The sequence below is a fragment of the Muntiacus reevesi genome, chromosome 2 (assembly GCF_963930625.1).
Source record: "Muntiacus reevesi chromosome 2, mMunRee1.1, whole genome shotgun sequence".
NCBI classification, from domain to species: Eukaryota; Metazoa; Chordata; class Mammalia; order Artiodactyla; family Cervidae; genus Muntiacus; species Muntiacus reevesi.
This window is the reverse complement of record NC_089250.1, coordinates 261,511,920-261,537,986: the sequence shown is the minus strand read 5'-3', so window position 1 is coordinate 261,537,986 and position 26,067 is coordinate 261,511,920. Positions and strand designations below refer to the sequence as shown.

The following is a 26,067-nucleotide window of genomic DNA, read 5'->3' as shown; positions in this document are numbered from 1 at the left end:
TCTGGGGAAGCCGGGGCTTCCCAGGAGGCGTGGTGATAACCCACCTGCCAATGCAGGAGGCCCAGAAGACGCAGGTTCCATTCCTGGAGTAGGCAAGGGCAATCCACTCCAGTATTCTTGCCTAGGAAATCCAGGGACAAGAGGAGCCTGGTGGGCTACAGTCCATGGGGTCACAAAGAGTCACACACGACTGCACACACACACACACACACACACACACACACACACACACACGGGGTCACAAAGACACGACTGAATACACACACACACACACAAAGACACGACTGAATACACACACACACACACACACACACACACACACACACACACTTGAGCAGGACTTTGCCTGAAACACTCTCGCAGACTTAGGTAGACCCAGGATTTTTCAACTCCCAGCCAGACTTTCTAGAAGTATGCACTAACCAATGCATACTTGCGAAGCTATGTGGCATTACTGGAACCCAACCTCAGAAGGTAGGAAGCCCCACCCAACCTCTGAGAGAGCAGGGGCCCGGGTGCCAGATGTGTCATGGCTGTCTACTAGTCTAGTTAATAGAGGGCCAGCATCTGTGCAGTTTTATTTTTACAGGGCGATTTTAACGCCTTTGGAGGCCCAAGTTACCCCGTAAAAAAGTTACATTCCCATATTTCATTGATGTATATGATGGGCAGACAGGATTAATATTTTGGAGTCATAGCATGTCTTAATTGATATAAACCGTTCTGTTTACGTAAAACAGTCCAGTAGCCCAGTGACGCAACTATGATTGTTTCCATTTTGCATCTGTGGCTACTGAGGCACAGAAAACGGTCAAGCCTTCTGCCCACAGCCACCAGCAAGGAAATGCAAAGCTGGGTTTGTGCGGCTTCAGAGCCGGTGCTCAACCACGAGGAGATGTGCTGGAAAGGAAACCCTGCCTAACGCGCGCTCCCGGCCTCTTTAAGAGCTTAGGAACCTGGACTAAAGTCGAGGAAGGAGTAAAGCGAGATCAAAGCGTATGTAAATAAGGACGGGGGATGCCGGGCAATATCACAGCTGCCAGCCAGCCTCTAGGGACAGCAGGCGTCAGAATCCTACTGAGCCTGCGCAATTCTTTTTTTTTTTTTTTTTTTTTCCGCGTCTGGCGCCTGCGCGAAGCACATCCCAGGCCCACGCCGGCTCAAGCTTGCCGACTGTACGCACGCGCCCTTCTCTTGAGCCGCCACCTCCGCCACCTTGCGCTTGCGCCCTAGCGCTCTTCGGGGTCCCTCGCTCCCTGCCTTACGTCAGTTCCTGTTTGTGGCGGGAGAAGGCGGTATTTCCGTCCAGAGGGTGGGAGGGGGCGGTAAGCGGGGGCTGGGGGGAGGGGGCGGGGGGGCCGCGCCGCGCGAGCCGTTGGGCCTGGCTCCGCGAAGGCGTTGCCACCACTGCCGCCGCCGCCGCCGCCTCCAGGAAACGTAAGGAGCGGGATCAAGCGCAGCGTGGCGATGGGCAGGAGGAGAGCCCCGCCTGCGAGGCTCGGCGGCCGGCGGTGACAGGTGAGTGCGCCAGCGCGTGTCCCCGAGCGCCCCCCCCCCCCGCGATGGTCGCGTCCGGAACCCCCCACCGCCCCCCGCAAAGCCGCGCTGGGCCGTACCACCGGCGTCCGCCGGGCGGGGACCGTGGTCCTTGAGCCCCCCCCCCCCTTTGCGGGACGGAGTGGGGGTGGCCGCGCGGGGGTGGTGGGACTGTCCCTGAGGGGGCGGGGGCGGCGGGTTGTACCACTGAGGCGGCAGGGGGCGCACATCAAAGAGCGGGGGAGGGCTGGGGGCGGCAGACCCCCGGCGTGTGCGGGCTGGGCGTTGAGCTAGTGGGCCGGGAGGGACGGCGCGCTGGGCGAGCGGGTGCGGAGCCTTGGAGGGGGCGCGCTTCACCCGGTGGAGGGGGCTGTACCTATTCGGGGCTGTGGGAACGGTTCCTAGAGCGTGTTTGGAGAGGTGGGGGCTTCTGGGCAGGGGAGCTGTACCAAGTGTGGCTGCGGTAGCGCCCTCTGGGTTGTACCACTGAGGTCCCGGGGCGGGAGAGGTGGGGAGCCATCCTTAGAAGTAGAGCCGGGATGTTTGTGATCTTGAATCGCGCGGGGCGAGGAGCCGGGCCCGAGGGGTGTTTTAGGGGAGCACTGTGGGAACCCTGTAATGCCGAGCGATGAGGAAGGGGATCTGCCTTCTGTGTTTGGTGGGTGGAGCTTGGGGTTTACACTGAGTTGGGGGAATCAGTTTTATTGAACTTCTTGTTGACTTTCGGGGGAACTGGGTGGTCAGTGGGGCTGCTTTCTACCCTAGAACCTTTGCATATTATTAAACTATATTTTAAGGTGTGTGGGACACCTGTGGCAAATTCTTGCCGTGGTTTTAGCTGGGGCGTGGGGTGAGGGGGAGACGTCTTAGACGGTACTTGTTTTCTGAGCTTTCGGCTCCATATTAGGGAGGGGAGGGGTTATGAAGTTTGGATTTGAGGACCTGTGCCCCTGGACCTGCTTAAGCCTTGGGAGGAAGGAGTGTTTTGAGGGCCCCTTCTCCCCGAAGGCAGGGTGGCTGGGGACGTCTTTATCCTTGGGATTCTGAGCACCCTTTTCCTTGTATTTGGAAACCTCTTGGACTCAGCAAGTGTCCTAGGCGTCATTAGGCCCTCCATGTCTGCCTTTGAACCTTGTTTACTCTCCTCCTCTCAGAGAAAACATCCATCAGGACCTCTGGGCTGATAGTGGTTGATGGTGGGTGCTGGTGTCCCGCCCCCTCCATCCTGGCCAGGCCAGACACATGGTCCTGTCTCCTTGGTTAGCAGTCCTGCCACCCGTCATGTTTACGCTCCCCACTAGGCGATTAACAGTTGGCTTCACCATTAGGCGGCAGCGAGGCTGAGCGCTGTTTTCCCAGCTGTTCCTCTCTCCATAGGCCAAGGGGACTGGGGCGGGAGTGCCTCAGCCCACACTGACCCAGGGAGGAGGGCTGATCTGAAGGACTGGGGGCAGCTACCCCACGAATCTGGTTTCTCACTGTGGTTGCTGGGTGGGAGCTTGGAGCAGCTCGCCCCAGTCGTGAGGCCACTGCCCCTGCTCCTCAGGCCAGCCTGTGACCTTGGCTTGCTCCGTAACCTTTGCCCTGGGTCTGGAGTTCCCGGAGGGCTGGCCGTAATCCCTCATTGACCCAGCTAATGTGGGCTGGCGATGTGGTGGAAGCGGGCAGACAGTCGCTCTTGTCCACACCATCAGCTTCCAAGCTGATTGGCTTCCATGAGTTGTGGTTGCTGGAGAGAATGGTCCCTGAGCCCCTGTGAGGCCATGGTGGCTGCTATGTAGAATTTCTCTGTACTGGGGGTTTCTTCCTTTGGCCTGCTAACGTTTAGAGGGTTTGCCTGATGGGATTAACAGCAGTAGTCAAAACAATAATCATGAGGTCAGTACCTATTTATTGAGTGCATTCTGTGTGCCATAGGCTGTTTAGAATGCTTCACAAGGGTTAACATGCAGGATACTCACATCCTAGAGCTTGGTGTTCTGTTGTCATGATCTCCAGTTTAGAAGGGGAAACTGAGGCACAGAGTAGCACATCAGTTCCAGAGTTCATGAATTTTCTTGAACACTCAGCCTGTCAGGCACATGACAGGCTGTTTACACACATGACCTCATTCAGACCTCCAAACACACCCATGGGGTAGGTACAGTTCTTCCCGTTTTATACACACCAATGAGCTAGGCAACAGTGTGATACCCATTTAACAGGTGAGGAAACTGAGACCCTTGCTACGAAGTGAAGTGATGTGCTCGACATCTCAAAACTGGAAGTGGTAGAGCTGGGAAGTGCACCCCTGGCCTGGTTTGGCCTCAGAGTGAACCTCTTGCCGGCGTGTAACTGGAACAGTGGTTTTGTTGAACAGGGGTGGATGTGGTGTTTCTGTCCGTTTTTCAGAGTCAGAAAATTGGGGCTCGGAGGAGAAATTGCTTTGTCCCAGGTCTGTCAGATTCTCGTGGGCCAGACTGGGGTTTGAATGAATTCTTCGCTCACTAGGTCCCAAAGCTTGTGGCAGGGTGGAGGGGCTCAGTCACCTCAGACCTCCAGCCAGCTTCCCCTTGGGTGTTTTCTTCCCCCAGCCTTGGGGCCTAGGGCTTCCTCGAGCACTTCTGCCAGCAGCCAGCCCAACAGTTTCGGGGCTTGCAGGTAAAACTTGGTTCCTCAGAGTTGAGCCAGGACGTCTTTTAACTGGGGGCAGACTGTCTGCTGGGAGCCGGGAGGGAACAAGAAGGAGAGACACGATACAGCTACCAGGGGAGCCGTGTGTGAGGTCCCTGCGCAAGGATGGCGTCGTGGGCACGTCTGCGTGTTCTAGTGCTTTCCCGTTCCGATGGTGTGACCTTGAGCCACAGTGTTCACCTCCACGCGATGGGCTTAGAGCAGCATCCACCTCAGGCTTTTGTGAGGATCACATCAATTAATCCAAGAGAAGCTTCTTGGTCTGTGCCCGGCACTGCATAAATGCTCTGGCGGCAGTCTGAGGGCATCTGTCCTTCCCCACCTCGCCACCCTCAGCCCTCTCAGGCATTGTCCTGGAATTCAGCCCCCCGGCCTGGCCCAGCCAGAATCCAGGAGTCTGCCCTGGTTTGTAATCTCTGTGAAGAGCTGTGTTGAAGTGCTTCAGAGCATCGGGTTCAAGTCCAGCCCTACCCCTTGCTGCCTGTTTGACTGGGAGTAAGTCCTCAGTCTTCCTGAGCTCATTTTGTCACTTGTGTCATGGGATGATTCCCTCCTCATAGGCTGGTGTGAAGGTTAAACAGGTTCATTTGTGGAAGGCACTTGTAACCATGCAGGTATAACAGTGAGCGTGCAGCAAACGTTTCCTGTTATCAGTATTTAAGAATAGTGCTGGACACACAGTGAACCCTCAAGAGATCTTAACAATTGTAATTCTCATTTTTTTCTGCTAGGATTTTGCAGGTCCTTCCCAGGTTAAAGAGCCCTGTCAGGTCACCCCAGGAGGAGGGCAGGGCTGAAATTAGCATCTTCATTTTCCAGATGAGGAAACGGGAGGTTCTGGAGGGTTCAAGGGTGGGGGACATACTGTGAGAGACTTCACATGCATCCCTCAGGTCCCTGCCCTCTTCCACCGTTGCTGCCCGGAGCCCCACCGAGGTCGAAATTCTGGCTCCTCTCCAGATGTCAGGTTCTGCGGAAACTCTTTTGCCGTATGTGCTTTCATTGATTCTCCACCACCATAGCTCCCAGGAGTGCTGGTAACCACGTCGACCCAGGTGAGAACAGTCCTTTGAAGGCCGAGAGGCACAAGGGCAGTCTCCAACCCAGAGGGTAGCAGAAGTGCCTATGGGAGTCAGGGGCCAGGCTGCCTTGTGGGCCGGGGAGGGAAGCGTGGCGATGATCCTGAAGGCATTGCTGAGTGAAACGAGAGGTTTTCATTGATCCACCAGCATTTATTGAACACCTGTTCTGTGCCCGGCATTTCTTCAGGTGCCAGGGATACAGAGGGGCTCTTGATGAAGGCCCTGCCTCTGCAGAGCTAGGAGAGAGAAACCCTAAACTTGGTGCATAAACAAGGGGCAGATTCAGGGAAGGGGTTCGGCAATTAAAATCAGGTGTGACGGGCTGCCAGGAAGGCCTCTGAGCAGATCCCAGATTGGCAGGGTGACCTGAGGAGAAGGAACAGCCTGGGGGTGTGGGGAGCCACAGTGCAGAAGTCGCAGGAAGGACGGGGCTTGGCGAGGCGCAGGCAGGCTGCGCAGAGGCCTGGGCGGCCAGGCCAGGGACTGAGGGCAGGCAGGGTCACTCGGAGCCTTGCAGGCTGTCTTGAAGAGCGGCTTGGGCAGACTTAGGGTGTCAGAAGATGCCTTTCGCCATCTGAGAGGTTCTCAGGCTTCTCCCTGGGGCGGGGATAGACTTTGGAGCCGGTCAGGGAGTTTCAGAGGCCTCCCACTTCCCCCTTGGGTAGAATCTCTGCTAAAGAAAGAGCAAAGACCTTGATGGTCGCCGCCGCCTCTGTGGTTTTCACACCGTGTTCCCCAGGGCCCATGGCTGTTCCCTTTAAGGGACACATGGGGGAGGCTCAATGGGCTGATCTTCTGCCCACCCCTCCCCAACCCAACAGCAGGGCTAATATCAAACAACAGCACAGAACAACAGTAATGCCTGATAAAAACTATACCTGCTGGTTCTGCCTTCCACTCAGCTTATGCGCCTGAGGGCCTGCAGCATTCCTGGCACTGCTCTAGAACTTGGATGACAGGGCCTGCCTTCTAGTGGAGGCAGGTTCGCAGCAAGCAAGCCAATGATAGGAACGAGGTTGTGATTAATGTTTCAAATTGATCAACTTCCCAAGAGCTCTCAGTGGAATGAATGGAGCTCAGGGGAGAGGGAGTAGGGACCTAATGTTTTAGCTGGAATGATCTGAGAAGGCCTCCCAGGGGAGGTGACGTGTAGGTGAGTGGTGTGCACAGTGAAGAGCCGTGGGAGGACATGCATGAATGAAGACCCCTCAGACCGAGGAGGAATTGGCTCTGGTTCCCACCTCCGTTGGTCTTCCTTGGTGGCTCAGATGGTAAAGCGTCTGCCTACGATGCGGGAGACCTGAGTTCAATCCCTGGGTTAGGAAGATCTCTTGGAGAAGGCACTCCACTCCAGTATTCTTGCCTGGAAAATCCCGTGGACGGAGGAGCCTGGTAGGCTATAGTCCATGGGGTCGCAAAGAGTCGGACACGACTAAGCGACTTCATTTTCCCACCTCCCAGGAGTGAGAACTGAGGCCTGGAGAGCCCTGGTAACCTGTGCTGGTTCTCCCAACACTGACAGGCTTTGTATTTGGGCAGAGTGGCTCCCAAGGCCCTCCTCCCCCCCAACCCAGCAAGGTGCTTGATAACCAAGGGTGAGGGTGACCTTTAACCCCACACCTGAGCCTGGAATTTAAGGGTTAGTGTGGTAAGCAGGAGCCTGGCTCTTGATTTTCTCAGGCTCTGTCTAGAATGTCTTCCTGGAAGGAGCAGAGCCCCTCAGATCAGACATCCTTGGGCCTCCAGAAACCCCTTGGGAAGAGGGGTTGGAAGGGAGCATCTTTGGCAGTTGATCTCAAAGCCTCCAGGGATTCCCAGGGACACCTACCCCTCCCTAGGCCTCTCTTCAACGTCCCAAGAGTTCTTAGTGGAAGACTGTCAGCCACCAGGCCTCTGGGCTGCACGGTGGGGTGGTTCCGTGGCAGGCTCCTCTGGACAACCAGCCAAGCAGCAAGAGGCCCAGCTTGGGGAGACGGCCCTGGGAGCAGGACCAGGAGGGAGGGAGCGAGGGAGCTGGGGTGGGAGCTCAGCCTGGCCCCTAGCTCGGCACCCCCAGGTGCCCGCCCACATCGGGGCCTGGCTGCCCTGGGTGCAGGAACGGGGGACAGGGAGCCGGGCTGGCCAAGGGGAGCCTGCGTGTCAGAGGTTCCTGCAGGAAGTTCCTCGGGCCCAGCTCTCCTGCCCAGGAAGCGCCTCCGCAGATGTTGTTTCTAAGGGTGAGGCCAGAAATCCAAGACTGCCTTGCTTTGCCATCTTGTGGGCCCTTTTCTGAACGGGCTGGGGTGCCTGCCACTCCCTCGCCTCCCCCCCACCGCCGCCCCTGGCCTTTCCAGCCCAGTCTCAGGGTGTTCATCATCTGTGGGTCACTGTGTAGGAGTTCGGACTGGGGGCAGCCAACCTGGGTGTGAACCCTGCTCCTGGCTCCTCTCTCAGTTGCCTTGTAGCCCTGGGGGCCTCATTTCATCTCTCTGAGAGGGGGCTGTCCCTGCCGAGAGGCCCTGGAGGGAGGGTTCTTGGAGCTGGCGTGTCAGAGGACATGGCACTGGTATAGAGAAGGTGCTCGGCAGATCTGAGCTGCTGTTGCTGGGGTTTGTCGGGCTGGGCACCTGAGAGTGGAGAAGGGGCTCTGGATGCGGCCAGCCTGGGCCTGGGGGTTGGCAGGGAAGGGGTGGCAGGCCAGTCAGCTGAGGCTCCCACCAGGGAGGGCGCCGGACAGGAGTATTCATCACGCTCCCCACCCAACAGCCGCCTGTGAGGTAGGCAGCAGTTCCCCCATTTTGCGGATGGGAAATGGAGGTGCACAGTGCTGTATAGAATGCCGTGTGGTTGTTGAGAACTGGCAGAGTGGGCTCTCTCTGCCAGGCACTGCTCCCCAGCACAGCCTGGGAGCTTGGGGCGGCCCTTCTCCACAGACGGAGGCTTGGAAGGTTACCGGCTTTACCCAAAGTTAAAGTTTTAGTAGGTGACAGATGTGAAGTTTGAACCCAGCTCTGTCTGGGGTCAAGTCTGGCTTTTTAAGACTGGCCCTTCTGCTTCTGACCAATGCCATGGCCACTGTTTCTGGGGTTGCTGCTGCTGTTCTAATGATCTTCTTTTTGCTTTCTTCTAGACAGAACTGGCACAAAGCAAGCGTCAGTTGTCCTGGAATGACTGAGTTAGATCCATGCGATGTCTGCTTGGGAGATGGCATGTGGCTGCCTGTCTTGGTCCTCTAAGGCCCGTGGAGCCTTGACCTTGGCAGCCCCATCCTTCCCCTGACAGAGGCCAGGGGGAAGGGGTGAGGGGGTCCCCTACCCCCTGCCTCGGAGTCTGATTCCTGAATGGCTTCCGGAGCCATCCCTTGGCTGTGTCTGGTTGCTTGTGTATTCCCTTCTCTCACCAGATTTCTCACTTTGTGGCCCATATAGTTCTGGAAGCCAGGGAGCAGCACCTGGTTTGGAGGAGGATGCAGAGAGGGAGTGTTTGCCCTGTGAGTGCCCCGAGGAAGGGAGCAGAGATCTAGCTGGCCTTGGTGGGAAGGGCCTTGGGGAGATCTCCTCAGGTGAGGCATTCAGGCCACGAGGTGAATTGCCGGAAGAAATGGCCAGGCAGGGTAGAGTGTGGGTAAAGGCCCTGAGGTGGGAGATCCCTTGATGTGGTGGTGACCCTGAGAGTAGGCTACTGTGTTGAAACTGGGGGAGGAGAAGAGGAGGGTGGTAGATGCCGGGTTGTTTGGGCAGGCCTGGGGTTCCCCAGGGTTGTGCTTCTCAAACTGGTGTCCAAAGACCTAGTTGGGGGCAGGGGTGTGACAGTGTGGGGTGCTGAGCTTGTGTTTTGGGGTAGTGTCTGCAAGTTGTCTGCCTTTTTTAGCTGTGTGTTTTCATTTAGATGGTAGTTTTGAAAAGTTAATATGGGCATGTCATGAATCATCTGGGTGAGTCCTTTTAACCTGCTGCTGCTGCTGCTGCTAAGTCGCTTCAGTCGTGTCCGACTCTGTGCGACCCCACAGACGGCAGCCCACCAGGCTCCCCCATCCCTGGGATTCTCCAGGCAAGAACACTGGAGTGGGTTGCCATTTCCTTCTCCAGTGCATGAAAGTGAAAAGTGAAAGTGAAGTCGCTCAGTCGTGTCTGACTGCTGGCTACCCCGTGGACTGAAGCCTACCGTGCTCCTCCGTCCATGGGATTTTCCAGGCAAGAGTACTGGAGTGGGGTGCCATTGCCTTCTCGGTTTTACCTGCTAGTGACAGTATTAACATAGCTGCCACTTCCACCATAGCTCTGGCTAACTGAGGCTCAGGCTGGCCTTGACTTAGAAGAGCTCACCTTGGTGTAATTGCTGCCTGTCTTCCAGAGCACTGGCCTCACTTGTCAACTGTGCTTGCAGCATGTCTCGTGGAGTCCCCACGACAACCCTGGGTTGTCAAAAAAGGCATCTTTTGAAATAACAAAGTAACTGCTTGGTCAGGTTGGTGTTAGGATCCAGTTTTGTAGACGAGACTGCTGACGTTCGGTAGAAGTGCCCCTCGCAGCCTGGAAGTGGTGGTCAGGATTTGAATCGAACAGCAGCAGGTGTGAGTGTGGGTCTCGCTCTGGGGTGAGTGGGTCAGGGTGAGGGCCGGGGAGTGACGGTGTAGCGTGGGAGTGGCTCCTCGGCAGGCCGGGATGATCCAGCCCCGGGCCGCTGAGTGCCTGTGGTACTTGGCTCACCCTCACCTGCACCCCTGGCTTCAGGCTTCTGGTGCCTCACAGAGGTTCTGTAGAGCTACACCTCCACTGTGCTAGCCACTAGCCACGAGGGGCTATTTAAATTTTAAGTAGTTACAATTAAAGTGAAAATTTAGTTCTTCAGTTGGACTAGCCCTAGTAGCCACGCTTGCATCATTACAGAAAATTCTCTTGTCTGCATCTGCCCGCTGTTACGGTCTTGAACACACGGTTTCTTCTCTCTGGGTCTCAGTTTCTTCTTCAGAAGAATGGGTAGTCACAGCATCTACCTCACAGGGTTGCAGGCAGGATTGTCATACACATGAGCACTCAGTAAACGTGCTCACAGGCCTGGTCAGAACCCTGTGTCTTTGCTCCAAGGTGCCCTAGGGATGAGCTGGGGACTCCCGCCACCAGCACCCCTCTCAGCTCGTGGCTGGGAGGCAGGCAGATGATGGCGATGTGGAGCAATGTGTGAGGGAGGAGCCCCTCAGCCAGAATGTAGGGGCTGTGTGTGCGTGTGTGTGCGTGTGTGTGTGTGTGTGCACGCGCAGATGTGCTTGTGTCTGTCAGGGGCGGCCCAGTTCTGCAGGGCATCAAGGGAGGTAAGAGAGGGCTGGCTGGGGTGGGGTGGGGCTCGGTTTCTTGGGAGCGAGGGAAGAGGGAGGTGGAAGAGGCTCAGGCTGGGATACTGTGGTCCCACCTCGTCAGCCGTGTCCCACTGTTCCAGCCTTCGTGTCCTCAGTTTGCCCCATCTGCGAGGTATGGGTCTTTGTGGTCGCCAAGGGAGCCAGGTGGTGGGAGTGTCAGGCCAGTGCATAACACTTCTCTTGGGGATAGCTCCTGCCTCGCTGGGGCCAGGGCTTCCGCACACTGCTCCCTCTTCAAGTTGGCAGTTCCCATCTCTCTCCAGGAAATAGCCACAGCGCATTGTTGGGGTGTTTTTTGGCCATGCCACATGGTACCCGAGATCTTAGTTCTCTGACCAGGGATTGAACCCGCGCCCCTGTAGTGAGAGCACGGAGTCCTAACCACTGTCCTGCTAGGGAATCCCTAGCCACAGCCCGTGTAGTGGCCTCCCAGGCCCTCCCAGCCAGGTCCCCAGCTTTCTCTGTAGCCACGTGGTGCCTTGCTTCCCCCACGCCCCCAACTGTGTCTGACACAGTCCACACCTTCGTGCTGTTCTCGGCCTGGACCGCCCTCCCCCGGGTCTCCCTGAAGCTGCCACATCTCTTTCAGATTTCTGCTCAGATTGCACTGTGTCAGTGAGCCCTGCTCCGACCACCATTTACATCGGAACCCCTTGCCCCGTTCCCACACACCTAGTCCTCTGTATGCCTTTCTCTACAACATTTGTCAAATGCTGCTGTACTGTATAGCTCACCTGTTTGTTTAACTTGTTTGTGTTTTAATGCCTGTCCACTCTCCCCTGCCCTCCCCCCTGAAATTCCCCCGGGGCAGGGAGTGCTGTTTTGGTCTCTGCCACCTCCCCCGGGACGAGCGGTGCTGACACAGCACGGGCACCATATTTGTGGAATGAGTGGAGGCAGGATTTTTTGTTTCACCTTCACTTGGCAGAACTCGGAGCTCCAAAGCTGTGGTTCTGTTTGCCACCCCTATCCTGAATTAATGAAAGCTCTGGGCCTGGCCCTGCCTGGGTGGGGTTGGGGACACAGTGTGGATCAGGACCGACCCTGTCCCTGCCTCACGGAGCTCCTAGTCTTGGTGGGGGGCACTGTTACTAGAGATTTATACGAGTGACTGAGCACAGTAGAGGTAAGTGTTGTGAGGAGACAGGAAAGCCGAGCTCTGAAGGCCTGTGACTTGTGGGCTGGGGGCAGTCAGGACAGGCTTGCTTGAGGAAACGAGGGTTTAGCACGTGAAGATGGGTAAGCACTGTGTCCACCAGGGGAACTAGCATGTGCAAAGGCCCTGGGGGGAGGCAGGGAGAGAGCAAGGAGTAAAGGGGACGTTGGTGCAGGGAGCATACTGACCAGTGAGGCTGGAGAACAGGCAGGGACTTCCTCAAGTGGGCCATTGCGGCCTTCATAAGGGTCTGTGATGTGATCCCAGAGCTGAGCTGAGTTTCAGGGTCCCTCTGGCTGCAGGTGGTGACTGCAGCCATGAAATGAAAAGACGCTTGCTCCTTGGAAGAAAAGCTATGACCAACCTAGACAGCATGTTAAAAAGCAGAGACATTACTTTACCAACAAAGGTCTGTCTAGTCAAAACTATGGTTTTTCCAGTAGTCGTGTATGGATGTGAGAGTTGGAGTATAAAGAAAGCTGAGCGCCGAAGAATTGTTGCTTTTGATTGTGGTGTTGGAGAAGACTTGAGAGTCCCTTGGACAGCAAGGAGATCCAACCAGTCCATTCTAAAGGAAATCAGTCCTGAATATTCATTGGAAGCACTGATGCTGAAGCTGAAACTCCAATACTTTGGCCACCTAATGGCAAGAACTGACTCATTTGAAAAGACCCTGATACTGGGCAAGATTGAAGGCAGGAGGAGAAGGGGACGACAGAGGATGAGATGGCTGGATGGCATCACCAGCTCACTGGATGTGAGCTTGAGTAAACTCTGGGAGTCCGTGGGGTTGCAAAGAGTTGGACATGACTGTCTGAGTGACTGAACAGAACTGAACTGGCTGTAGCATGGTGCTCTCAGCGTGTTTTGGGTCTGTGGCCAGGCAGACTCAAACACTTGACATGGTTTCTGTGGGTGCTCTAAGGCCGATGTTGGCAGGGAACAGAAGGAAGCCTGCTCTGCTGCTTATTCTTGTCCCAGTGTTGTTTGCAGCCCACCCACATCTTCAGCCTGCCTTCAGTCCTACCTGCTCCAAGTAGACAGATGGGGCGGTTGGGGGAGCGTGTGGTGATGAAGAGAGAGAAAGGTGTCTTCAGCGCCGCCTGCTTACCAAGGAGGCAGTGTCGATAGAAGTTCACGGTGCAGAAGCGTGTCGTGTTCCCGTGTCTCTGCCTTCAGGGGAAAGGATGACAGGTGATAGGTGTTGTGCAGTCACTGTCTCAGGCACTGTTTGAATGACCTGACGTGGATGAACTCATTTAATCCTCATAGCAACCTTGGAGCTTTGTTATCTCTAAGCTGCGAATGAGGAAACTGGTGGAGAAGGGGGAGCACCTGCCCAAGGTCACACGGCAGGTGGCGGAGCTGAGGCTGAGATGCATCTGTTTCCCAAGGGCACCTTCACTCCTGCTCCCGTTACTCTGCCTCTCTTGGCTGTTCGGCACAGTTCCTTCTCTGCACATGACATTTACCGTGGACCTCCTGCCCTCCTGTGGAAGCCTCTATTCCTCATAAGATCTGTTGTTGATCATATAACTGCTTTTCTGCCAAGGATGCTGCAAATGAAGTTATACGTGGATTGTGTGATGCCTGTCAATCTCAATAATGTCAGCTCATGAAAAAAGAAGCAGGTCTGAATTGAGGTGATGTGGTGGGGACACGTTTGTGCTTCAGAAAGGGATCAGGTCGATAGTCTCTTGTGCGGGAGCACACTGAACGCTGACGGGAGTGTCAGCGCCTCACCTCCAGGTTAGGTCTCGCACGTGGGACGCCTGGTTGTGTTCTGCCAGGGGGTGGACCCTCCTGAAGGGTGGGGTGCTGGGCTGGGCCCTTCCCACACAGGAGCCTGTAGTGGAGGCGCTGCTGTCATCCTCACTGCACAGAGAATGGAACTGAGACTTGGGGAGGCTAGAAGTTGAGGCACAGGGACTTGAATCCAGGTCTCCCTAACGCCACCAGCCTGAACATTTCATTGAAAGGGCTGAAGCTGAAGCTCCAGTGCTGTGACCACCTGATGTGAAGAGCCGACTTTTTGGAAAAGACTGATGCTGGAAAAGCTTGAGGGCAAGCGAAGAAGAGGGTGACAGAGGTTGAGATGGTTGGATGGCATCACTGACTCAGTGGACATGAGTTTGAGCGAGCTCCGAGAGATGGTGAAGGACAGGGAAGCCTGGCAGTGCTGTAGTCCACGGGGTTGCAAAGAGTCAGACACGACTGAGCGACTGAACAACAATAACTCTACCAGCCATGTGGTGCTGTGTGGTCCCAGCCCAGCTCCGTACTTCCTGATCAGGTGATGGGGCAAGTCCTTTCACTCTAGTGGTGTAGTTTCTTCATGAAGATGGAGAGGATAAGAGGGCTCGGAATTCCCTGGAGGTCTAGTGTTTAGTATGTTGCTTTTTCACTGCAGGACTGGGGTTCAGTCCCTGGTTGGGAAACTAAGATCCTGTAAGCCATGTGGGGTGGCCAGAAAACAAAAAAAATTTAATATTATACAAGAAGATTAAAAAAAAATCCTCAGCTAAAGAGTACCTGCCGTATAGGGTTTCTGTGAGAGTTGACTTGGCATGTACAAAACACTTAGGTGCGCCTGACATGTGCCAAGTGCTGTGTAGGCGTTGATGCTGCTTAGTACTGGCATAATGTCAGCTGTTGGGATGATGTTGTGGACCTTTAGACTGCTCCCTGGGTGTCACTATTCCAGCAACAATATCCTCAGAACGGCATTCTCACCTGTTGGCTTGGCCCCCAAGGGACACTGGGTCATGTCTGAAGACATATTTGATGGTCATGACCTTCTGGGGAGGTCATGCTGCTGGTTTTAGCAAGCAGAGACCAGGATGCTGCAAACCCCCTCCAGTTCTCAGGACAGCCCCATGACAAGAATTATCTAATTGTCACTGGTGCTGGGGTTGAGAAACTCCGCCTGAGAACCTCTGTGCACCTGCATAAGTGATTTGTGCGAGAGAAATTGCTCTGAGGACATGTGCGTTTTCTACTTTATCAGTTTTGCTGACGGGCCCTCACAGAACATGGGGCCGGTTTCCGGAGCTGCAGGTGGTGAGTGAGGGAGTTGTTTTGCCTGCCCAGATGCCCACCGGCAGACGCTGCCTGTCAAACGACAGGTGCCTATTGAATTTCCCTCCCGAGCAAGTCCTCCTGGGAGTAGGTAAGGCGCAGATTACAGGGTGGGTGACAGGCTCCTGGGGGATCAGGGTGTCAGGAAGGCGCCCCCTCCTCACTGTCTGCAGCTCCAGGAGATGCAGCGCCTCTGCCTCCCCCTCATCCCATCTGTGCTGTCTGGTGTAGAAAGCAGGTCAGAGAGAGGAGATGAGAGAAAAAGACTTGACAAGTGGCAGGGAAAGGAATTTAACTGATTTTGAGCACGTTCTGGGTATAGGGCTTCTCTCTTGCATACATTCATTCCACAGATAGTTATGAGTGCCCACTGTGGACCCAGCGCTGGGAGATGCTGAGAACCCAGCGGTGCCCGAGCAGGCTGGAGCCCTGCCCCCACCGTGCTGACGTCACAGTGGAGCGAGGTCGACAGTAAACTTGTGAACAAGTAAGTGTGTACAGTCATGCCAGTGATGATAAGCGCTTCACTTTTGTGAAAGGTAATAGGTACACTCTTGACTATGGAGGACAGGGTGACTTTGCATAGGAGGAGACGTGAACAGAGGCTCAAGAAAGCCAGGTGGGACCCGCAGAGACTTGAAGAAGACAGTTCTCACTGAGGGGGTAGCATGTGCAAGGGTCCTGTGGTTGGTGGCAGGAGCGCAGGTCGGGGGAGCCTCTGGTATGTCGGAGGCACCAGTGCCATGGAGTGTTTGGAGGAGTGAAGAGATGATGCAGAAGAGGGTTCTGGGGCTGCTGTAAGGACTGTGGCTTCTTTTACTCTAGGTGAGATGGGGCATGGCAGGGTTTGGGGGAGAGCAGTTTCCTGTGACCCACGTGGTCAGGGATCCTGGAGTGTAAGATGGGGAGGACAGAAGCACTGAGCTCACCTAGGCCACACAGTCCCCCTAGTGGCAGGAACAACAGCGACCCTGATTTTACACTTGAGGAAGAGGAGGTCTGGAAGGAAGCTTTCCAGGGCCCAGCCCCTTCCAGCGGCTGCCAGGTAGGACGAGCCTCTCTCTCTCCCCTGCCTTGTCATCCGCCACCCTGCGTCGTCCTGTAAATCACCTCTAATGGGCATGACACCAGCAGGGTGAGATGAAACCTCAAGGCAGTTTGGAAATCATTGAGAAATAAGACCTACGAGGCAGACAGGTGGAAATAAAGCCAAAAATAAAAAAAATTAAAAAAAAAAAAAATGGAGGAGAGTGAGACATACTGTGGAATGAGTCAGTGATATTTATCATGTACTTAGCAGATACTTAAAAATCAAACCCTGCTAGTGCAGTCAGAGCCCCTTTAGGGACCTGTCTCCAGTCACCTCTCTTTTCCCTGCTGAGAGCTGACCGCAGCAGGTGGTGATTTTCATTCCCATTCAGCTTCCTTCTGTGTTAAAAATACTCACCCAAACTCAAGCCCCACCCTTCAGGCCGCGTGTCCTTCCTCTGGCTGGATCATTGTACAGATGGGGGCACTAAGGCTCACTAAGGCCAAGGCGCAGCAGGTCCTGGGGTTGAAATCCAGACCCTAGATTCCTCTTCCTTATTCATTGGTGACTGGCCTTGAGGTGAAAATCCAGGTGAGCTAGCCTGGGGTTGGAGGGGGCCCTGGAGGCCAGGAAGCCTGGTTTAACTTCCTGTTATCGTCCAGGCCCCCAAACCAAACTCAGGTTCTTTTTTTGTTGTTACTTCGTCATAAAATAAAAAAAGATATCTCCAACGTGTTTTAAACCATACAGTATGACAAATAATTGTAAAAGTGATGCTCTGTAATCACAACAGAACATTGTCAGCTCCCAGAAACCCCCCTCCTCTGACACTCCCGAATGTAACAGCTCTCCTGACCTGTGGATATTTGCTTCCTTGATCTTCTGCACAGTTTCACTAGTGAGAAACAAATCGTGTCATGTTGCCCGTTTTGAGCTTGCAGTCGGTGGACTGGTGCTCAGTGGGTCATTTCGCATCTGGCTTCTTTCACTCCAGGTGAAGTTCTCACTCTTCATCCTGTTGTAGGCTTCAGGAGCTGGATCCTCTTCCTTGCTGAGTGGCCTCGAGCTCTATGAATTTACCTTAGTGTGTTTATCCATTCTCCTGCGGGTGGACACCTGGTCTGTTTCCAGTTTTGAGGTCACTGAGAATGCTGCTGCTGTGGATGATCCAGTACCCGCCGTTTAGTAAACAAATACACCCTTTTCTGTTGCAGGGCCGTGGAGTTGCTGGGTCATGGGGTAGGGATATGTTGAGCTTTAATTCTTATTGCCAAACAGTCTTCCATAGTGGTGGAACTGTTTTATACTCCCACCAGTAGCAGTTCCTTTGCATTCTTTTAGCAGTTTTTACTTATTGATTTTTTGAAAGGCCTGTTTACTTGGCTGTATCGGGCCTTAGTTGCGTCATGCGTGGGCTTTCATCTTGGTGCACAGGCTCAGTTGCCCTTGGCACGTGGGATCTTAGTTCCTCGGCCAGGGATTGAACTCACATCCCCCACATTGCAAGGCTGATCCTTAAGCACTGGACCACCAGGAAAGTTCCCCTTTGAAACATTCTTTTTTAAAAAAAATTTTTATTTACTTATTCATTTATTTTTGGCTGTGTTGAGTCTTCATTGCTGTGCAGGCTTTTCTCTGGTTGCTGCGAGCAGGGGCTAATCGTCATTGAGGTGCATGGGCTTGTTACAGTGGCTCCTCTTGTTGCGGAGCATCCGCTCTAGGGCGCTCAGTAGTTGCGGCGCACGGGCTTAGGTGCTCCGCGACATATGGGGTCTTTCAGTACCAGGAATTGAACCCATGTCTCCTGCGTTGGCAGGTGGATTCTTTATCTCTGAGCCACCAGGGAAGCCCCTAGCCCCCAAGCCCTCTTACATTCTTGACAACACTTGGTGTTGTCAGTTTTTGAATTTTTAGCCATCCCATCAGATGGTTTCGATGTGTGTTTCCCCATAACTAAGGATATTGCACGCAGTCCTTCGTTGTGTGTGTGGGTTCCCTCCTGTGAGGTGCCCTTTCTCTTTTCACCTTGCCTTCCAGGTGACTCGCTTCTAATCCACAGCTCCAGCTCCTACCCAGACCCTCAGCCGAACGAAGCCCAGACACCCCAGGCAGCAGTGAGTGGGGTTGGGGCCCCCACCGTGGGGCACGCAGGCCGCGGCCCAGCAGGCCCCTGCGTGCTGGGTGTCCTCCGCCCGCAGCTCCCCAGGGAGCAGGCCATCTTCTTGGCCGTGGTGCTTGTGTTTCATCACCATGGGACTGCGTCAGACACCTCAGCAGAGGCGCCACCCTCTGTGGGAGGACGGGCAGGATCCAGGCAGGATGCAGGGGCTCTTCCAGGTCCTCCCCCTGCCCTGGCTGCTGCTGGCTGCTTAGTTGCTGAAGTGAGAATGCAACAAGTGGCTCTGGCGTGCTGAGCAGCAGCCAGCTGGGAGACCCAAGGTAAAGGCCTCCCCTGAGTCAGCGTCTGCTGGGCACGGGCATGGCCCTCTGGGGGTGTGGGGGGTGGGAGCGATCCGGGGAGACTGGAGGCGTGTCCTCCGGCTCAAGGCCACCCGGCTGGCACCGGCTCTTGGATTCTGCAACCTCGGCCACACCTGGCCGCCTTCACGTCTGTCTCTGATCGAGGCAGCCACGTGTTTGCATGTTCGCTGGGGGCCAGGCAGTGGGCCGATGCTCTGTGCACAGGGGTGCTGCTCACAGCGTCTCTAAGAGGTGAAGTTGCTGGGCCGGGGAGGGGAGAGAAGGGGGGGCTGCGAGTGGACGTGGGGTCCCTGTCTTTACCTGTACATCTGCTCTTCCTTTGGCCCCTGGGTTCTCCATCCCAGCCCAGTTTGGGAACCCAGCCCTATTCTCAATGGAGTTCACACCTGGCAAAAGTGTGGTGTTGGCCCCTGTGTTGGAGAGGAATTCTGAACTCCCCAGCACACCTGCCTCCAGGCCCTGAGTGTTCTCCCTGTCCCAGCCCCTCACCCTGGGCCAGCCTCTGGGCGCTTCTCCACATTCCCGGAGCTCCTTCCCAGGCCTCCTCAGGGCTTTGCACTTGCTGTTCCCCTGCCTGAAATCTGTGCCTTCCACGTGGCCACGTGCCCCCCCCCCCCCGCCCCGGTTAATTCAGGGGTTGGCTCACGTGTCCCCCCGACCATGTGGCTAACGCAGCAGCCGTTCCGGTCCTCCTTTCCCCTGTTCGTTCTTCTTTGCCACCCTCAGACCTTGTGTCCTGTATATTGTCTGGCTTCCGCACTGGAACGTGACCTTCTTGAAGGCAGGAGCTGTGTCTTAGTGATGCACTGTTTCTGGCACGCAGGATAGAGTCTGAAGCTTAGAATGTACTCAGAGAAAGATCGGTGGCATGAACAGACCCTGGAATTGTTTCTGTGGCTGTGTTTGGTCTTGGGCTGGAGATCTTTTGGGGAGTTTTTTTTTTTGGTTGAAGAGCAGACCTTTATTTTCTCCCAGTTCTCAGGGCTGAGAAGCCCACGCTCAGGGCATCCACAGGGCCGGTTCCTGGTGGGTGCTGACTTCCTGGTCACTGATGGCTGCCGTCTTGCTGTGTCCTCACGTGGCAGAGGAAAAGAGAGCGAACTCTGTTGTGTCTCTTATTTACTTATTTATTTTGAATCGGAGGATGGTTGCTTTACAATGCTGTGTTGGTCTCTGCCGTAGTCAGCGTGAGTCCACCACGGGTGTACACGTGTCCCCTCCCGAGACTTGGGTTTATCCATTGCGCCTTCAGTGGGCAGCCAGATGCAGGACTGGTGTGCTGAATCAGCGCCCGTAGGTGTGGGGAGAGTTGATCACGGGGCACACAGCGCCCAGTGCAGCCTCTGAGGTCAGGAAGGCTTCCTGGAGGAGGCGCTGGTTCAGCTGAGACCTTAGAGAAGAGGGAGAACCCCAGTACCCAAAGGTATTGGGGGTGGAGGCCTGAGCGACAGAAACCTGGCAGAGAGTGGGAGTGGGGGAGGAACTGGGGAGGTGGGTGGTGGCTGGTGTGTGATCATCCTTGTCGTGGTTATTGGCCTTCTTGAGGGCTTTCTAGGTGCCTCCCGACTTACGTGGGGCCCTCTCTGGTGGAAAAGACTTGTTTTTTGTGTGTGTTCTGTGCACTCTGGGGAGCCATGGAGCTGTGAGCAGAGAGGGACACTATCAGATTCAGGTGGAGTATAGGGGTGGGGAGCAGGGGCTGGGCACCCAGGGAGGAAGCCTGGGTGGGAGGGGAGGTGGGGCCGGAGAGGTGATCCGGAAGCCGGTGATGGGTGGTGGGGACCGCGGGGCTGAGCCGGGGTGGCGCGCAGCGGAGTTCCGGGCCTGAGGGCCCCGGAATCCCAAGCTGGGGAGCCTGGCTCTTTGCCAAGGCCCGTGGGAAAGCACAGGTCAGATTTGAGGGTCTCTCGGGCTGCTGAATGGGAAACAGATTGGAGGATGGGAGGCCCAGAAGGAGGTGGGGCACGTCCTCGTGGGAGGGGACGGCGCTGGACCTTAGCCACCTGGTCAGGAGGCCGGGCTGGAGACCCTGGTCGCATTAGTGTTGAAGCACAGACTGGGGGGCATTTTGGAGTGAGGGTCTGGTGGTCCTGGGTGTGTTCAGTCCGTGGGTGAGCCCCTGGGGTGCCGCCGTACCTGCCAGGGGAGGGAGCCCCTTCTGGGCCCTGTCTTTGCAGCCCCGAGTCCAGGACATGGTTTCTCACCCGCTGTTTACTTCCCTGTCACTGTCCATCTTGTCTTCCTCCGGCTTCCTCCCGCTCACCTCCCTTCCCTCTGCCCGGGGCCTGGGCAGCCTGCCACCGTCACATGCCAGGCAGTAGTGTGTCCGGCCCACCAGCTCCCCTGGGGCACGAGAGAAAGCTGATGCCCACGGTGTCCCCAGGGCCAGCTGCCGCTTCTCTGGGGGCCACCGTAGCTCCTGACCTGCTGTCCGCAAATAACCCCAGGCCAGGAAAGGCGAAAGGCGCCTTGGGCTCCATGGCCCCCGGCCAGGCCTGTGGCTCCAGGTAGGGGCCCAGCTGGTGGCTGCCTCCCCCGCTTCTCCCCTCCGCCCCGGGAACCTGAGACGAAGCAGCGGCCTCGGCGTCCGTCAGTCTGTCGGCTGCCGGTCCATGAGGACAGAAGCAGAGGTCTCGGGGAAGGACCAGGGCCTTGGTCAAGCCCTCAGGACTGGCTCCCAGGCCCCAGATAAGTGCATACGCAGTAGGTTCCTTTCTTGTTGAAGATCAGAGCACGGATACCTTCCTTTCCTCTGTCAGCTGGTGGGGACCAGGAGGCTGAGGGAGTGACATGACGTGACCTGGTGCTGGGTAGGGGGGTGGTACTCGGTTTGCTAAAGGTGGCAGGTTGGTGGCGCCTGGTTTGGAAAGGAGAGAGTATAAGCGTATGTGTGTGTGTATGTGTGTCTGTGTTTGGGGGTGGCAGGCAGATCCTGGTGGCTTTGAGCACGCCCTCAGGTGCCCCGGGCTGTCTGATTCATCCCAGGTGACCTCAGTGCGGGCCTGGAGTGACGCAGGGGGTGGAGCCTCCCACCCAGTCAGGAGTGGCGGTGGTGGGGCTGCCTTGATGGGCAAGGGGTCCTGGGTGCAGGGCACGGGCACAGCCAGGGCCCTCTGCTCCTTCCAGAGGAGGGCTCTGAGGGCAAGGTCGTGTCCTTTCCTCCCCAAGATGGTTCCTAGGGACCCGACCGCCTCTCACTGCCCCCCTCCACCAGCCTGGGCCCCGCGGGCTGGTCTCTCCCCACCCTCCCTGGCTCCACCCTGGCAGAGCCGCCAGAGGGGCTTCAGGCAGGGTGTGCCAAGGGAAGGGGTTGCTGCCAAACCCCCCTGCCGCTCTGACTGACGGGCTCCTCTCTTGTCTTGCAGACTGTGCTCTGTCCAGCGCACCTCCTGCATGTCCTGCTGCCCTGAGCTGTCCCGAGTGAGGTGACAGCGTGTCACGCTGCCACCATGAACGAGGTGTCTGTCATCAAAGAAGGCTGGCTCCATAAGCGTGGTAAGGGGCTGTGTTTACTCACGGGGTTGCACGTCTCTCCCTTTTGCCCCAGCTCTCCTGGCAGCTGTGCCCTGAGAGGCACAGGTACGGGGTCTTTACCACCTGAGGAGCCAGCATTCTGAGCCCTGCCTGTCTGCCCGCCCCCGCCAGTGGCTTCTTTCCAGCCCGTGTCATGGACTCTTTGATAGTAGTCTAGACGGAGGAGCTGTGGCTGCGCCTGGGCCTGAGTCTCCAGGCCTTGCTGACCCCCTACATGAGCCCCCAGGCCAGGCCTCAAACTTTGCCTCTGCATAAGTGTTCCTGTTCATGGTCCCATTTTATAGATGAGGAAACTGAGGTCTAGAGCAGGTAAGTCACTTAGCTAAAGTAACACAGTGAGGCAATATCCAGCATTTATTCGTTCAGCAAATACTGACAGAGTGCATGGTGTGCCAGGCTGGCCATCGCAGGCTCTGGGGGCACTGTGGTGTCCTCAGGGAGTGTGCGATCCATTGAGGGGCGGGGGACAAACAATAAACTGATAGACTGACATGATGTCAGGTGATGATACATGCCATTGTGAAGAGTAGGAACTCTGAGGGGAACGCTGGAGAAAGAAGGGGTTCACGGAAGCGGCTCTGAGGAGGGACCAGTATACGGAGGCCAGGAGGTGAGGGAGCAGGCTATGCAGATAGCCAGGCAGGGGTGTCCCAGGGAATGGAGCAGCGAGGACAAAGCTGGGGGCATGTGCCTGGAAACAGAGTGGGCCAGGGTGGCCAGAGCAGAGCGAGCGAGTGCGAGCTGGAGGAGGCAGGCAGAGCCATGACATAGCACCAGACCGACAGCGCCTGAAGCCGTGGAAGGGGCTGGAACTCGCCTGGCATTTGGAAGCCCAGGATGTTGTGCCCGAGCTCGGGACCAGGTCTGGTTGTGCTGGAGGGTGGCTAAGAAATGAAGTCACTTACAAGAGACTCGACCCTGGGGCCCCAGGCCTCTGCCCTAGCACCACTGCACTGAACGGGCTCAGTGCCGTACTAGGCAGCTGGGAAGAAGCACAGGCCAAGAGCCAGCTTGTCCAGGCACCCAGGGGTGAAGGAGGCTGGCTGTCCTAGCTTCCGTGGACCTTTCCCTGCAGGGTGGGGCGCCCAACCTGAGGGGGCCGCGTCTGCACGCTCTCATTCACTTGGCAGACATGCATCAAGCAGCTGCCGTGTTTCAGGCACGTTCTAGGCACTGGGGATACAGCAGTGAACCAAACAGCCCACAGTTCCCGTCCTTGTGTTGATGTCATATGTTAATGGGAGAGACAGTGGCACCTGAGTACACGAGTGTGTCCAGTGGTGGCTAGTGCCTTGGAGAGAAACCCAGCAGTGTGAGGGGAGGGGTGAGGGAGCTGTCAGAGAGGGGCTGGTCAGGGAGGGCCTCACTAAGAAGGGGGTGTTTGAATAAAGATCTGAAGGAGGCAAGGGAGTGAGCCCCACACTTAACCGGGGCATGGGTGAAGGGGGCCGAGTTGGTGGAGGGGAGTGGGCTGGGCATGCTTGAGGCAGGCTGGGAAGTTGGTGGGCTGGCCCTGCAGAAACTGGGAGAAGTACCTGAGCACCCTGCACTTTCCCAGCCCGCCCACCCAGACAGGTGCTGAGGATCCCCCACCCCACCCCAGCACGAGCAAGAAAGGAGCCTTCCCTACCGCCCTTCCCAGGCAGGGTGGTATTCAAGGCCCCTTGGCCTACCTGCCCGGATTGGGCCCTGAGTTTGGGGCTGATGATGGAGCTTTCTGCACCTTGGCAGGGGTCAAAGTTCTAACCCCGGCTCTGCCACTTCCTTCAGTGTGACCATCATCTCTCTGAGCCTTGGTTTCCCCTCTGTAAAATGGGTCAATAGCCCAGGCCTCTGAGAGTGTCAGCTTCACGAGAGCAATGCCCTGGAAAAGTGCTTGGCATGCAGTAGGCACTTAATAACTGTTGAATGGCTGCTTGGGATCATGTGTGTGGATGGTATGAGTGTAATGAGGTGTGCCAGGTCTCCGGCTCCTGAGTTTTCTGAGGCCCGTGGCTCTCTAGGCTGGGTGGGAGTGCTCCAGAGGTGGCTGGAGAACTGTGGCCGGGCAGTGGCTCCCGAGGCTGCCGGTGCCACTGAGTGAATCTCAGCCCCTCCCAGGCCTTCAGTGTCTCAGTTCATCTCCGGGGGCCCAGACATGGTGCTGAGATGACCTTCTGTCTCGGCTTTGTGCCGTACCCATACACGCTCATGCATATCTCTCCTGGGTCTCCCAGTGCCTGTCGTTTCGAGCAGCAGCCAGCAGTGGTGGGCAGGGCGAGGTGGGCCCTGCCACTCTTCAGACACGTGCACCCCCCTGCCCTACTCCTGGTGGTTGAAATAGCAGCAGCTCAGCTCACTCTGTGCCCCTCTGTGCCCCCTCTGTGCGGGGCCTGGGGCTGTGTTCGCAGGAGGCCCGGTTTTGTTGAGTTTCTGTTACTGCCCCGTGAGGTGGACACCGTCTTGCAGACCGGAAGCTGCAGCTCAACAGGAAGACTGAGTTGCCTGGGGCTTCAGCAGGGAGGTGGCAGTGCCAAGGTTCAGGCTCCAAGTCCTGAGCCAGCGCTTGGCTCACATGCTGCCTCTTGCTCAGCAAGGTCCACTCAAGGATCGGGTCCTTCATGCCATGTGCAGGTCCCCTTTCTGACACAGCCTCAGCACACTCTCTGCCAGGCCCCTCCGGGCCAGGCCACGTCTGCCAGCTTACAAGCAGACAGTGTCGATGACTCTGGACAGAGCAAATGCAGGTTCCAATCCCAGCTCTCCCAGTTAACAACCACGAGCCTCAGGCAAGCACTGGAACCTCTTTGTGCCTCAGTTTCCCTGTCTGAATGGGATTGTTGTGAGGATGTTTTTCCTTCTGGTTTTTTTGTAGCTTGTTACCGACATATAAAACCCCACAGGTAAGTGCCCAGATCATAAACTCACTCCAAAACCTGTGTCCAGGTCAGGAAATAGAGTAAGTCAATCCCCAGAAGGGTGTCTGCCTCTTGCAAGCAGTAACCACTCTCCTAACCTCCAGTAGCATCTATGAATTTGTCTAGTTTTGTTTTTGTTTCTCAAATTGAGGTAAAATTTACACAGCACAGAATTAAGTGTTTTAAAGTGCACAACCAGTGGCCTTTACTGCTTTGACAGCGTTGTGTAACCACTAGCTCTGTCTAGTTCCAGAGCATTTTCATCTGCCTAAAAGGCTGCCCTCAGCGCCTTAAGCAGTCAGTTTTCATTCTCCCTCTTCTCAGCTCCTGGCAGCCACCAGTTTGTTTTCTGTCTTTATGGATGTACTTATTTTGGACATTTCATATAAATGAATCATAGAACATGTGGCTGCTGAAGTCTGGTTTCTTTTCACTGAGCGGAAGGTTTGTAAGGTTCATCTATACTGTAGCATGTGTCAGACACTACTTCATTCCTTTTTATAGCCAAACAATGTTCCGTTGTATCAATGTATCACATTTTGTTTATCCATATGTCCACTGATGGACAACTGAGCTGTTCCTACCTTTTGGCTGTTGTGAATAGTGTGCTATAAATATTTGTATACAAGTAGTTGAGTTCTTGTTTTCAATTTTGGGGGGTATACACCTAGGAGTGGAATTGCAGGGACATACACATCTATTGTTTAGTCACTCATTCATGTCCGACTCTTGGCGACCCCATGGACTATAGCCCACCAGTCTCACTGTCCATGGGAATCACAAGGCAAGAATCCTGGAGTGTCGCCATTTCCTTCTTCAGGGGATCTTCCCAGCTCAGGGATTGAACCCGCGTCTTCTGCAGTGGTGGGTTCTTTACTACTGAACTGCCAGAGAAGCCCCAATAGGTATGTATTAGATTATATTGCTTATAATCTAGTGTATTCTGTGTAGTTAGATAATATAGAAAAAGTACATAAAAGATCTGGATCACACATTCTGTACATGTGGTCCACAGTGTATTCTGTATCAGACTCTGAGGGAATTCCACAGTTGCACAGGGCGGCACCATTTTACGTTCCCACCAGCAGTGCATAAGGGTTCAGTTTCTCCAAATCCTCACCCACACCTGCTATTTTTCTTTGAGTTTTTGTTGTTTGTTTTTAAAAAAAGCCATCCTGGTGGGTGTTAAGTGGTGTTTCATCATGGTTTTGATTTACATTTCCCTAATGTCTGATGGTGTTAAGCATCTTTTTATGTTTTTTGGT

General features: G+C 55.6%; 1 protein-coding gene across 7 annotated transcripts in view; it reads left to right on the top strand.

Annotated features, from left to right (window-relative positions):
- Window positions 1-1,343: 1,343 nt before the first annotated feature.
- AKT2 (AKT serine/threonine kinase 2) overlaps window positions 1,344-26,067 on the top strand; it is a 49,899-nt gene continuing 25,175 nt past the window's right edge. For 2 of the 7 annotated variants that reach the window (XM_065926109.1, XM_065926102.1), the window contains exons 1-2: window positions 1,344-1,518; window positions 21,737-21,866. In XM_065926109.1, coding sequence (XP_065782181.1) covers window positions 21,821-21,866 — 46 coding nt within the window. In that variant the 5' untranslated portion in view covers window positions 1,344-1,518; window positions 21,737-21,820. Of the gene's footprint in view, window positions 1,519-5,102; window positions 5,265-7,486; window positions 7,508-15,213; window positions 15,348-17,982; window positions 18,005-21,055; window positions 21,075-21,736; window positions 21,867-26,067 lie in introns of those variants that run through there. The other 5 variants (XM_065926103.1, XM_065926106.1, XM_065926104.1 and 2 more) reach the window with 5 other exon arrangements.